The sequence below is a fragment of the Panthera uncia genome, chromosome F1 (genome assembly GCF_023721935.1).
Source record: "Panthera uncia isolate 11264 chromosome F1, Puncia_PCG_1.0, whole genome shotgun sequence".
NCBI classification, from domain to species: Eukaryota; Metazoa; Chordata; class Mammalia; order Carnivora; family Felidae; genus Panthera; species Panthera uncia.
The window spans coordinates 66125864-66137194 of NC_064813.1; the positions used below are offsets into that span (position 1 = coordinate 66125864).

General features: G+C 39.9%; 2 protein-coding genes and 1 long non-coding RNA gene across 8 annotated transcripts in view; 2 read left to right on the forward strand and 1 right to left on the reverse strand.

Moving 5' to 3' along the window:
• The window catches only part of DAP3 (death associated protein 3), a 320245-nt gene that overhangs the window by 58452 nt on the left and 250462 nt on the right, over positions 1-11331 (reverse strand). The window lies entirely within an intron of this gene.
• The window catches only part of ASH1L (ASH1 like histone lysine methyltransferase), a 192900-nt gene that overhangs the window by 25954 nt on the left and 155615 nt on the right, over positions 1-11331 (forward strand). For all 6 annotated transcript variants that reach the window (XM_049634839.1, XM_049634836.1, XM_049634841.1 and 3 more), the window contains exon 2: positions 3807-4327. In XM_049634839.1, coding sequence (XP_049490796.1) covers positions 3908-4327 — 420 coding nt within the window. In that variant the 5' untranslated portion in view covers positions 3807-3907. The remainder of the gene's footprint in view (positions 1-3806; positions 4328-11331) is intronic.
• Positions 8142-11331, forward strand: part of LOC125925712 (uncharacterized) — a 3544-nt gene continuing 354 nt past the window's right edge. The window contains exon 1 of the long non-coding RNA XR_007458902.1: positions 8142-11127. This is a non-coding gene — a long non-coding RNA (uncharacterized LOC125925712). The remainder of the gene's footprint in view (positions 11128-11331) is intronic.

Here is an 11331-nt window from a genome sequence, read left to right on the forward strand (position 1 = left end):
CAAGTTTGTTTTTGAGAAACAGAAGGAGGAGGCCTGTGCCCCTGACCCCCTTCTCAGAACTAAGTGGGGAGGTTGGTAAGAGATGGAAAAGAAGCTGAGGGGGTTATCTGGCAGAGTAAATGGGGCCTTTAGACCATTGTAAGGACTTTGGTTCCACTTGGAGTGATACGGGAAGCCCTTGGGAGGGGAGTGACATGATCTGATTAAAAGGATCACCCTGCTGCTGAGTTGAGAAGACTGTGGAGAGTTACAAAGGGCTGAGGAATGGAGCCAGTTAGATGACATTTGCAACAGTCCAGGTCAGGTATCACTTGGATCTGATTGGTAGCTGTCAAATTGATGAGAAATGGATTCCACACGTATTTCGGAGGTAAAAAAGACTTTGCCAACTGAATGGACATGTGGGGCATTAGCAAAAGGAAGCAAGGATCATTAGGAATTTTGAGTCCAGATATTTCCAGCTGGAGTTGTTTACTGAGATGAGGAAGAGTGGGAAGGACAGATGGAGGGGGAGTGAGGGTGAAGGTAAATTGATTTTAGACACCTGAGCTTGCAGCACCCGTTAGGCATGCAGGCAATGTGTCAGGTAGGCATTTAGATACAGGAGTCTGGAGTTTGAGGCAGTCTTCTCAGCTGGCCTCTCTCTGGAGATAGAAATTTGTGAATTGGGGCACCTGGGTGGCTCGGTTGCTTAAGTGTCCGACTCTTGATTTTGGCTCAGGTCATGATCTTAAAGTTCCTGGTTTTGAGCCTCCCCACTGTCAACGTGGAGCCTGCTTGGCTCCTCTCTCCTCTCTCTCTCTAAGAAATAAAAACTCCAAAAAAAAGAAAAGATCCATTAATCAATAGTGTTAGATATAATTTAAAACCAAAAGATTAGATTTGCTCATTTAGCAGGTGGGTGTAGATAGAGAAGGGAAGAGTATGCCCTGGGATGCTCCAGTGTTTAAGGTTCGGGGAGAAAAGAAAAAACTGACAAAGGAGACTGAGGTTGAATCCAGAGAGGGGTCCCGAGAGTCACCTTCTGTTGCTAGGTCAAGTAGAGGACTAGGGTCCTAAGTACACCCGATGGGTGTACTTAGCGTGGAGCACAGCGGTGACCCTGACCAGCGTTTTCTGTGGAGAGGTAGTGGTGAAAGTGTGATCAGCGCACTGCAGAGAAAAGTGGAGGACCTGGAGGTGGGGAACAGAGACATGGGAAGCTGGTAGAGGATACGGGGTCAAGAGCAGATTTCTTAGATGAGAAATACTGTAGTATGTTTTCATGCTGATGGGCATCGGCCAGAGGAGGAGTGTGAGGTGTAGATGATGCAAGGGGAAAGAGGATGGTTGCCTGAACAATGCTCTTGAGAAGGCAGCGAGAGTGGGATCTGGTGCTCAAGTGGAGGGGTTGGAAGTATATTATGATAGGAGGGAAGGCAGACTCTTTGTGGGAGCAGACACAGGAGGTGCGAAGGTACGCGGTCTGGGGGGGCCTCGTAGCAGCTCTCTTCTGATCGTTTCCACTGCCATCATCAGAGTGGAGGCACAGTCCGTGAGGGTGGAGGGGACTTGAAGACGCTGTGTAGGAGACGCTGGGTTTGGGAAGCGGGTTTGCTACACCGAGGGTCCAGTTGAGGTTGGTGCTTCGGGGTGTAAAGTGAGGTCAGTGAGCATGATTGTTTTCCTTACACCAGCTTGGACGGCACAGAGACAGAAGAGGTTAAGATGTGATTTTGAAGCTGTTGCTCATGCTGGATATTGTAGTAAGCGTATATAGAAATCCACCTCTGTGGAACACATATAATAAACATATAAGAACAAAGTCATATACAGGATTGTTGATACAACACAAGACGAATTCCTATAAAAAAGGGGAAGCATTTTCTACATACCAGACATTATGTTAGAAGCTATAGGGGCCTTAAAATTCATTCATCCATTCACCTATGTATTGGGTACTGAAATATGTGCTATACATTGTGCCAAGTGCTGGGGATATAGTGGGGAACAAGCCAGAAGGGGTCCCTGCCCTCATAAAGCTTACGCCGTTACTCTAGCCTGTTCGAGGGTGGAGTTGACAAATGTTCAGCAAGAAAAAAAAAAAAAAAAGCCAGTTATTCAAAGTGTGATCCCATACTGATAATAGGTATTCAGGGAAGGATCAGGTCCGTGCAGGCTTAAATGTAGGTGTGAGAACATTAAGTCCACAAACCATCATCAAAAGTTTGTTTTTTGCTTTGAGTAAGATATTGTAGATTGGCTTACTTCCACTGTGATGTTTAGAGTGGTGCTCCTTAATCAGGCACATTAATACTTCCGCATTGAAATGTATGACGATTCACAAAACTTGTGGTGATTAAGGCCAAAGTGGATCCAGATCAGGTCTGATAGGTACAAAGATAGCACTTTGTACTTCTAGAGGGAAAGCAAGCACAGGGCACAGAAACAGAAATGATCATGACTTGTCAGGGACAGGAAGGAAAACTGCGTGGACTCAATCTCTGGGATAAGCAAGTTTGAATAGTTAGAGCCCGATTATGAAAGGTCTCGAAGCTCTTGTGAAGTGTTCATCTTTGAGGTGGTAGACTGCAAAAATTGTCCGAGGGAGCTGATTGGAAGGTTCCCCTTGCAGCCACTTTTGTGAATGAATAGAGTGGGAACAAACTGAAGAGGTCAGTCAGTCGGCCAGTATTTGTTGAGTGCTGAAAATGTTGTGCTCCTGCTGTTACTAGTGGTAATTAATTGTTGGCACCTTCTTTTGAACCCTTGCTGTGTTCTCAGGCACTGGGCTGTGCATTTGACTTGCATTTCTGGTAGGAGTTGTCAAATTGTTCTGTGATCTTCATCCTTGAGAATCTTACAATCTTGTTGGAAAGAAAAGTCTTAAGCACCTAGTTTAAACTGTGAAATACTCTACTTTATCAATGGAATGTTCTAATGAGTAAGGTGTTCTCTTTTTCAGATACTTGTTCTGGATCTTGAGTTGGCTGTGTGCTTATATATAGTCTGTCAATCCTCAAAAGTAGTGAATTGTTTTGGCTTTGTATTCATTAGCCTTCTGGTTGTATGGTAATCTGGTTCCCTGAGGCTCACTATTTCTGAGAAGGGGGTTGCCCTGGGTAGACTATTCAGATTCTCAGGTAAGGTGTACATCTGTTGTAAAATAATAATTTGGCATGCTGATTTGAACATTTTATGCATTTGGAAAAAATATTTTATGGGTTTGGGGAATTAAGGCATGCCACCTGACTGTTTGCTAATGGGAAAACTTGTAAAATTAACTATCTGGTTTTCAAAGTTTTTATAACAATTGTTATAAATCATTTGTATCATTGTTTGTTTAATGTTTGTCTTTGTCACTAGAGTATAAGGCTTGTAAATTTAGGAGCTGGATCTGTTCTCCTGAGCACTGTATTTCCAGGTTATTGCACAATGCCTGGCACATGATAGGAGCTCAGAAATATTTTGAATGAATGAATGAGTGAATGAATTCAGAGCTGAATTGTACACCAGCAGCAAAGATAATTCCAACCTAAGAGTCCTGACCCTTTGCAAAGCCTAAAACCTTACAAAAGGTTGGAGCACTCAGACCACGACGTGTAGCACAATAGCTTGTATGTGATACCTGTGGAATAATAAGCTTATTCTAAAATTTTAAATTTATAAATCAGTTTACATGTATTTGGTACTGCATTTTGGTTAGTCTTAATTGTGATTTGGGCTTCTTCCTGACCTCCTCGTCCCTCCTCCCCTTTTACCCATTTTTCACGTTAGTTGATAGTTGCCTCTGTTCTGATGAATTTTTGTTGTGGTCTGTCCTGCAGAGAAAGAGATGCTGGTTGCAAGTTTTGGAGATCCCTGTTTTTTATGGAACACAGTTCTGTAAACTTTTCATAAGCTTCCTTGGCAATAACATACACTTGTGATGGACCCTAGAAATACTGCTATGTTAGGATTGGGTTCTGACTCCGAAGGATTTTCAAGGAAGAGTCCCTCTGCCGTCGGTACTGGCACAGTGGTCAGCAAGAGAGAAGGAGAGCCAGAGAACAACGCGAAAGAGGAAGAGGACCTTCGCAAGTGGAATCGGGAAAGAAACAGTGAAGCAGGGAAAGAGGATGGTTTGACTGATGCACAGCAACAGTTTTCAGTGAAAGAAACAAACTTTTCAGAGGGAAACTTGAAATTGAAAATTGGCCTTCAGGCTAAGAGAACTAAAAAACCTCCAAAGAACTTGGAGAACTATGTGTGTCGACCTGCCATAAAAACAACCATCAAGCACCCGAGGAAAGCACTTAAAAGTGGGAAGATGACTGATGAGAAGAACGAGCACTGTCCTTCAAAACGGGTGAGTACCGCTCCCAGCCATCCGTGGTCTGCGGCAAGCCCTGGATTCCTCCACCCTTCACACACGTATCCCAGGAAGTTTGATTTCCATCTCTATTGTTATTCCCAAATAGTCTGTTTTGCTTGACTAAAACAGGCTGCGAGACTTGTTGGGGATGTGAATGATAGTGTAACTGTTTGTATTCGTAGGGCAAATGTTGTAAATTGGGCGCACCCATACCGTTACTCCTGCAGGGCTTAGTGGAAAGTGTATTGGGCTTGCATTTAGGAAACCTAGATTTGAATCTTGCCTTCCTGTTTTTCTAGCAGTGTGACTATAGACAGATTAACAGGGAAGGAATCGAGGTTCAGTGCTGTTAAATGATTACAATACTACCTACCTATATGCCCACGTGCATATTTAAATGTTATGCATACGTAAGTAAAACAATAGATCTAGGTAGAAAGAATTGGTTTAAGATTTTGGAATAATCCTGACTGTGTGAAATAACTTGATTTTCACTGTTAATTTCTTAACATCAAATTCACATGCTTCCTACATGTTACCAGAAGCCATAATGATTCAGGCTTTTTGTTCTTCTCCGAATTGCTATGGCATCCAGAAGTTTTTAATAGTTGCTATGTATTCTTCGAAGATCACAGACATATAAGGTAGCTTGGGATATTTTGTTGATAAAATCAACTGTGAATGAGTTAAGATTATAAGCCAGGAAAAAAATGGGTATTGTACCAATTCTTGAAAAAAAAAAAAAAAATGAACCGGATGAATCTTAGCTAAGTTGATTAACCTATCCTGAGCCTTATTTTTCTCATCTCTGAAATGAAGATATTATCTGTTCCTTTTGACCTCAAGGATTTTCATAAGGTTGATTGAAGAAGATTTTTATCTAGACCTTTTTATTTGAAACAGTGTTAGAGTTTATCTGGTGCAGCTGACTTGTAAAAGTCTCCGGGATGATTGTCTTGAGTAATCTTTCTATAGTTTGTTTTGTTTTGTTTCACAGTACATGCTAATGATGAGGTTTTGTACTGAGGTGACTTCACCCACAGTATGTGTTTACTCTCAACATACGGGTAGTTTATATCCACATATCTTATTTGTAGTAGAATATAGTCTGTGGTTTCTGAGGGAAGGTAGCAGAGCTGCTAGTGAAGGGTAGGTGTTTATTTTTCCAACAGTTACTTGAGCATAGGATGTTGAATATATTCGTAACCTCTGAATTAGTTCTTCAGAAGTAGTGGAAGGAGCATGGGTTATGAACTCAGAACCTAATTTTAATCCTGGCTTAAAAACTATACACAGGCAGTTGGCTTTCTCTTACTCAGCCTTGGTCTTCTCAATTATAATGTGGGATTATGAATGCCTAGCTTAAATGATTATATAAAGAATTGAATTTATATAAAGTATCTAGCATGTGATAGTTCTTGGGAATATTCTCTTTTCCTTTTTATAGCCTAATGTAGGAGTTCACAACCCTTGATCCCTGGGAGGGTGTGTCGGGTGTGTGTCACTGCCCTCACAACGCGACAGTCTGTGCAGAATTTTGTGTGTGTCTGGGTGCATTTTTACGTAGCTCTTGCCAGCTTCGTAGACCGTTCGTGACTCCGAAAAGATGAGGCATCCTTGGCCAAGGAGGGAATGGACTTTTATGAGATCTTTGGTAGTCTTAAGAAAGCTTGAGGGCTTTGTTTTATTTATTTTTAAAGCAAGGCTTTACCAAACACAACCAAAACATTTACCCCTTGATTCTTCAAAAGTAGTTGAGTTTTTGTCAGTGCTGCTTATAAAGCAAATATCAGGCCTTACATTTCTAGTAAAAACAAATATAGATCATGTATTTTATCTCTTAAAAGAATTTCATCAGTGTTCAGAGAGCAAAAACAAGACCCTCGGAAAAGATAAGTTACTTGCCGTCATGATTAGTCCTGAATGGTTGTTAACTGTTTATGTAATTTTGTAATTGTTCATGTCATTTTTAGAAGCAAAACCTAAGTTCGGTTCCATGAGTGAAATTTTCCCTTTTCTTGAATGTGTGACATATTGTTAAATTTCTGGTAGTTTCCTCATGGACTCTGTTATTTAGAGGGATTCAAATATGTCACTTAGTTTTTAAAAATTTCAATTCCCTGTTTAGGAACTGGCACATTAATAACTGGGGTTTGAAGTTTAGTTCATTCTTTTGAGAAAATATTAGAGGATGATGCTGTAATGCCTTTTATTTAAAGTTTAGTGCAGACCGTAAGGGTCCTAATTTTGTTTTTATTTAATGTATTTTTAATGTATTTATTCAATAGTTTTTTAATTTAATACATATTTTTAAGGTATAATTGACATATCGTGCTGTGGACTTGGTTTGTTTTTAATTAATTCTGAGACTTACCTTGTGTATTCCGTTTTGGCCAAACTGAGCAATTTCATTCTGCCACTGCTACTACTAATTCAGAGTTGGCAGGAATCTAGGAGAATCAAGCACTCTGGTACATGGCTGGTGGAAATTGGTACAGCACGTTTTGAATTGTGCTGCTTTTTTGTTGCTGAGTTTTCAGGGTTCTTTATACATTCTGCAATTAAGACTGGGCAATATTGACTCCCATTCTGTGGGCTGTCTTGTCACTCTCGACAGTGTCCTATGACACACGCACGTTTTCAGTTTTGATGAACTCTGGTTTGTCTGTGTTTTCTTTTATTGCCTGTGCTTTTGGTGTCCTTTCCAAGAAATTGTTGTCAAGTCCAGTGTATTGAAGATCTTCCTCTGTCTTTTTCAGGGTTTTATCATTTTAGCTTCTGTGTTTAAGTCTGAGAGATTTTCAGATATCCTCCTCACCCTGAACTTGCTCTCTGAATTCAGAAACTAATTAAGATAGCAAGGGGTATTTTGGTCATGGGAAGCTGGATAAAAAATGTCCTGTGTAAGAGTGTGGATATTGGACCAGCAAATATTATTTGATTAGGTAATAGACTGTATGATTCACAGTTTAAAAGACAAAAAAAAGGAAACAATGAAATACTGTTACCATCATTACCCCCTCTGAGTAAATCTATTTTGGAATCCCCTTCTGGGCCATCTGGTGACTCCTCCCCTCCCCACCCCCCCATACTATCTGTGATAACTGATTAAGCAGAATAACCATTTCTCAACCAAAATGAAGAAAACTGATCTATATATTGAATGTATTTTCAGGTTTACATTTACACTTGGAAAATAATACCACCATATAAGAACTAGTTGTTTTGGGGGGTGCCTGGGTGGCTCAGTGGTTAAGCATCCAACTCTTGATTTCAGCTCAGGTCATGATCTCACAGTTTGTGGGATCGAGCCCTATATCAGGATCTGCACTGACAGCACTGAGCCTACTTGGGATTCTCTCCCTCTCTCTGCCCCTCCCCCACTCACTCTCAAAATAAATAAACTTAAAAAAAAGAAATAGTTGTTTTGGTACCAAAATTGGTATAAAGAATCTTCAGGGAAATAAATCCCAACATCAGTGTCTTTGGTTTCTCCCACAAATATATTATGTGTATACAAGCAAATACATGTCTCTCCCCCCCCCCCCCAATAAAAAATAAATAGTGGCATACCACATACTGTTCCCTGTCATGCTTTTTTCCACTTAGTATATTCTGGAGATACGTGTGCTTAGATCTGGTCTGATTTTCCATTTTGTATCGTTGATGTTTCTGTTTATCTGCCATTGTGATAGTTTTAATTATTATGTTTGATATCTGGTAGGGCTACTCCTTCATTACTCTTGTTTTACAGTGCTCCTTGCACGCTTGCCTGTTGATTTATAAACTTAATGTGATTTTGGGAAAAGCAGATTTTTTTTTCTAGAATTCATCTGGTTAATTATAAAATTTATATTTTGTTCATCTTTCTCTGTGGTTGAACTTGGAACCTAATTGGAAGATGATTTCCTTGAGAAGCTCTGAATTTGCTTTGCCAGGAATTCAGGTGTGTTCCTAATACCTTTCCTGCGGTCCCTACTTTGCCTTGAGGCCATGGCTCGGTGCATTTACCCTCTGAGCAACCATGCCTGTTATGGTCAGCCTCATTTTTTCTTCTCATTTGGTATTCTTGGAGATTTTTCTTATGTTCTATGAGGCCAACGGCGCAACAAGCATTACATTTTGTGCTGGGTTAATTTACTTTGTTGCAATAGAAGAATCTTCTGTTTAGCTTACCAAGAGGATAGAGTGGAGATCACCTGATTATTTTATAAGTATGTTTGTTATTAATTTTGTAGATTTCCCAGTCTCATTTCCTTTAGTGGAAAGAGAAATATCCTTTTCAGTCTCCTGTAAAAATTTGGGTTTTGTTGTCTTGCAGCTTCTTGTGGTGTCTGTGTCATTTCGTAAGTTGTCAGAATTCATTCTTCCGTAGCAGTGTTTAAGAAAGTGAGAAGAGAGGCAGAAGTCATAATATTTACTTAAATTTATTACACACTAACTTAAAAGGAGAAGAGGTAATGGCACAATCCTTTCTAGCATTTAAACAGAATTCCGGGGGCACCTGGGTGGCTTAGTCGGTTGAGCAACCTACTCTTGAATTCAGTTCAGGTCATGATCTCACAGTTCATGGGATCGAGCCCCATGTCCGGCTCTTTGCTGACAGTGCGGAACCTGCTTGGGAGTCTCTCTCTCCCTTTGCCCCTCTTCCCTTCTCGTGCTGTCTCTCTCTCAAAATAAATAAATAAACATTAAAAAAACGAAGTTCCAGTTTTGGAGTCGTGCAGTATAGCTACTTATATAGGATTTTAATTCACTAGGAGACTAGGCTGAAAGAAAGTGCTTTTATGACAAATGAAAAATTACCAAAATATGTTTCCTGGAACAGGTGATTAAAACGGAGACTTGTTTGAGCTTAAAAGGATTGGGGGATATATAAAACCACTATATATTGATTACAGATTAGGTCACATAGCATTAAACTTTAGTGCTATGTTGACTGACATTTTGTCAGTGAATAGCATATTTGATGTCATTTTAGCCTAGTTGAGTGTTTTGTTTTTTTTTTTTAATTTTTTAATGTTTATTTGGGGGGTTGGGAGGGCAGAGAGAGAGGGAGACACAGAATCGGAAGCAGGCTCCAGGCTCCGAGCTGTCAGCACACAGCCTAACGCAGGGCTTGAACTCACAAACCGCGAGATCATGACCTGAGCTGAAGTCGGACGTTAAACTGACTGACCACCCAGGCGCCCCCTAGTTGAGTGGATTTAATGAGCTCAATGGATGATAAATAAAATTTACAGTGCTAATTATAATTTCCCCTCCAAAAGATAGTTTTCTGTTTAGAAAAGAAATGCCTGTGCCAACTTACTAGATTCTTTCAGAAACAGTTCATTGAAGATATAATTTTGAATTTCAGTGAAGTGATTTTTTATGGAGAGCTATTAAAACCCACATGAATCCAAGTATTCTAATTAAGTCCTTTTGGTCTGAGATTTTATTAAATTACAGACATAATAGATTAATGTTTCTTTAATAAGAACATGTACAGATAATAATAATAGTATCTCATTTCTTGCTTGGTGTAGCTAATTTGTCGAGCAGTTTTTAAATTGCTGCATACAAATCCCAAATGTTTTGAAATGGAATGTTGAGGAAAAAGGTTTGAAATTACTTAGCCTTTGATTTTTCTTTCCTTGTCATTTCTGCTAAATAGCAGTAGTATGTTAGGCTTTCTACAGACTGTAGTTCCTTTAAATTTTGCTCTGTGTTAGATCAGCCTGGTTTTATTTATTTTGTCAAGTTTATTTACTTATTTTGAGAGAGAGTGCATGCACAAGCAGGGGGAGGGATAGAGAGAGAATGAAGGAGAGAATCCCAAGCAGGCTCCACGATGTCAGCGCGTCAGCATGGAGCCTGCTGCAGGCCTCAGTCTCACAAACTCTGAGATCATGACCTGAGCCCAAATCAAGAGTCAAACGCTTAACTGACTGAGCCACCCGGGCGCCCCTAGACCAGCCTGGTTGTAGATAAAATGTGTATATTTTTTAACTGAGATATAATTCAAATACCATGACATGCCCTCTTTTAAAATATACAGTTGAGTGGTTTGTGGTGTATTAGCCACATACAAAGATGTGCAGTCATCAACACTGTCTAATCTCAGAATATCTTCATTACCCTAAATGTGTATTTTTATTGTGTCTATTACACTTTAGATAACTGAGCAAGGGAGTAATATTTTACTTGCCTTACTTATATGTATTCTAATTATTTATATTACTAATATTTATACTTTTCAGAAAAAAGGATCAAGTTTTGTATCCTTTAATTTTGAACAGAATCTCCAGTCTGGCATCAGAGTATTCTTTGATTTATTTACTTCTCCACAAATAAATTGAGTTGCCTATCCTGTGTGGTAAACAAGTTATTATGATGTCGTGTGAGAACTTCCATAATAAAAATACACACAGTATTCAATTCACAGGATCCTTGAGACAAGGTGGGAGCAGCAGAATATGCAGGGAAGCTTTACAGAGGAGTTCATGTTCAGAAGTAGGTGTTGGCATCTTTGTTAGAATTTGCTAGAAAGAGAAGGGCTTTGAGGTCAAAGTAAATAATAAAGGGCAGAGACCTAGTTAGCATGTCTCACAGATCTTTGTTAGTTGTGATTTAGGACAAGAATTTGGCAGTCCAGTAGTATAGGTGAGTATTCAGAAAACAGTGGAGGACAAGTGGGGTACTTAGGTAGTCAGCTTTTTTGTGTCGCACTCAAAAACTTGGGGAAACTACATTTTTTGCCTACATTTAAGAAATCTCGAAGAGCGTTAAGAAATCTTGAGAAGCTGGTAGCAGTCAGTTAAGCATCTGACTTTTTTTTTTTTTTTTTTTCAACGTTTTTTATTTATTTTTTTTGGGGACAGAGACAGAGCATGAACGGGGGAGGGGCAGAGAGAGAGGGAGACACAGAATCGGAAACAGGCTCCAGGCTCCGAGCCATCAGCCCAGAGCCTGACGCGGGGCTCGAACTCACGGACCGCGAGATCGTGACCTGGCTA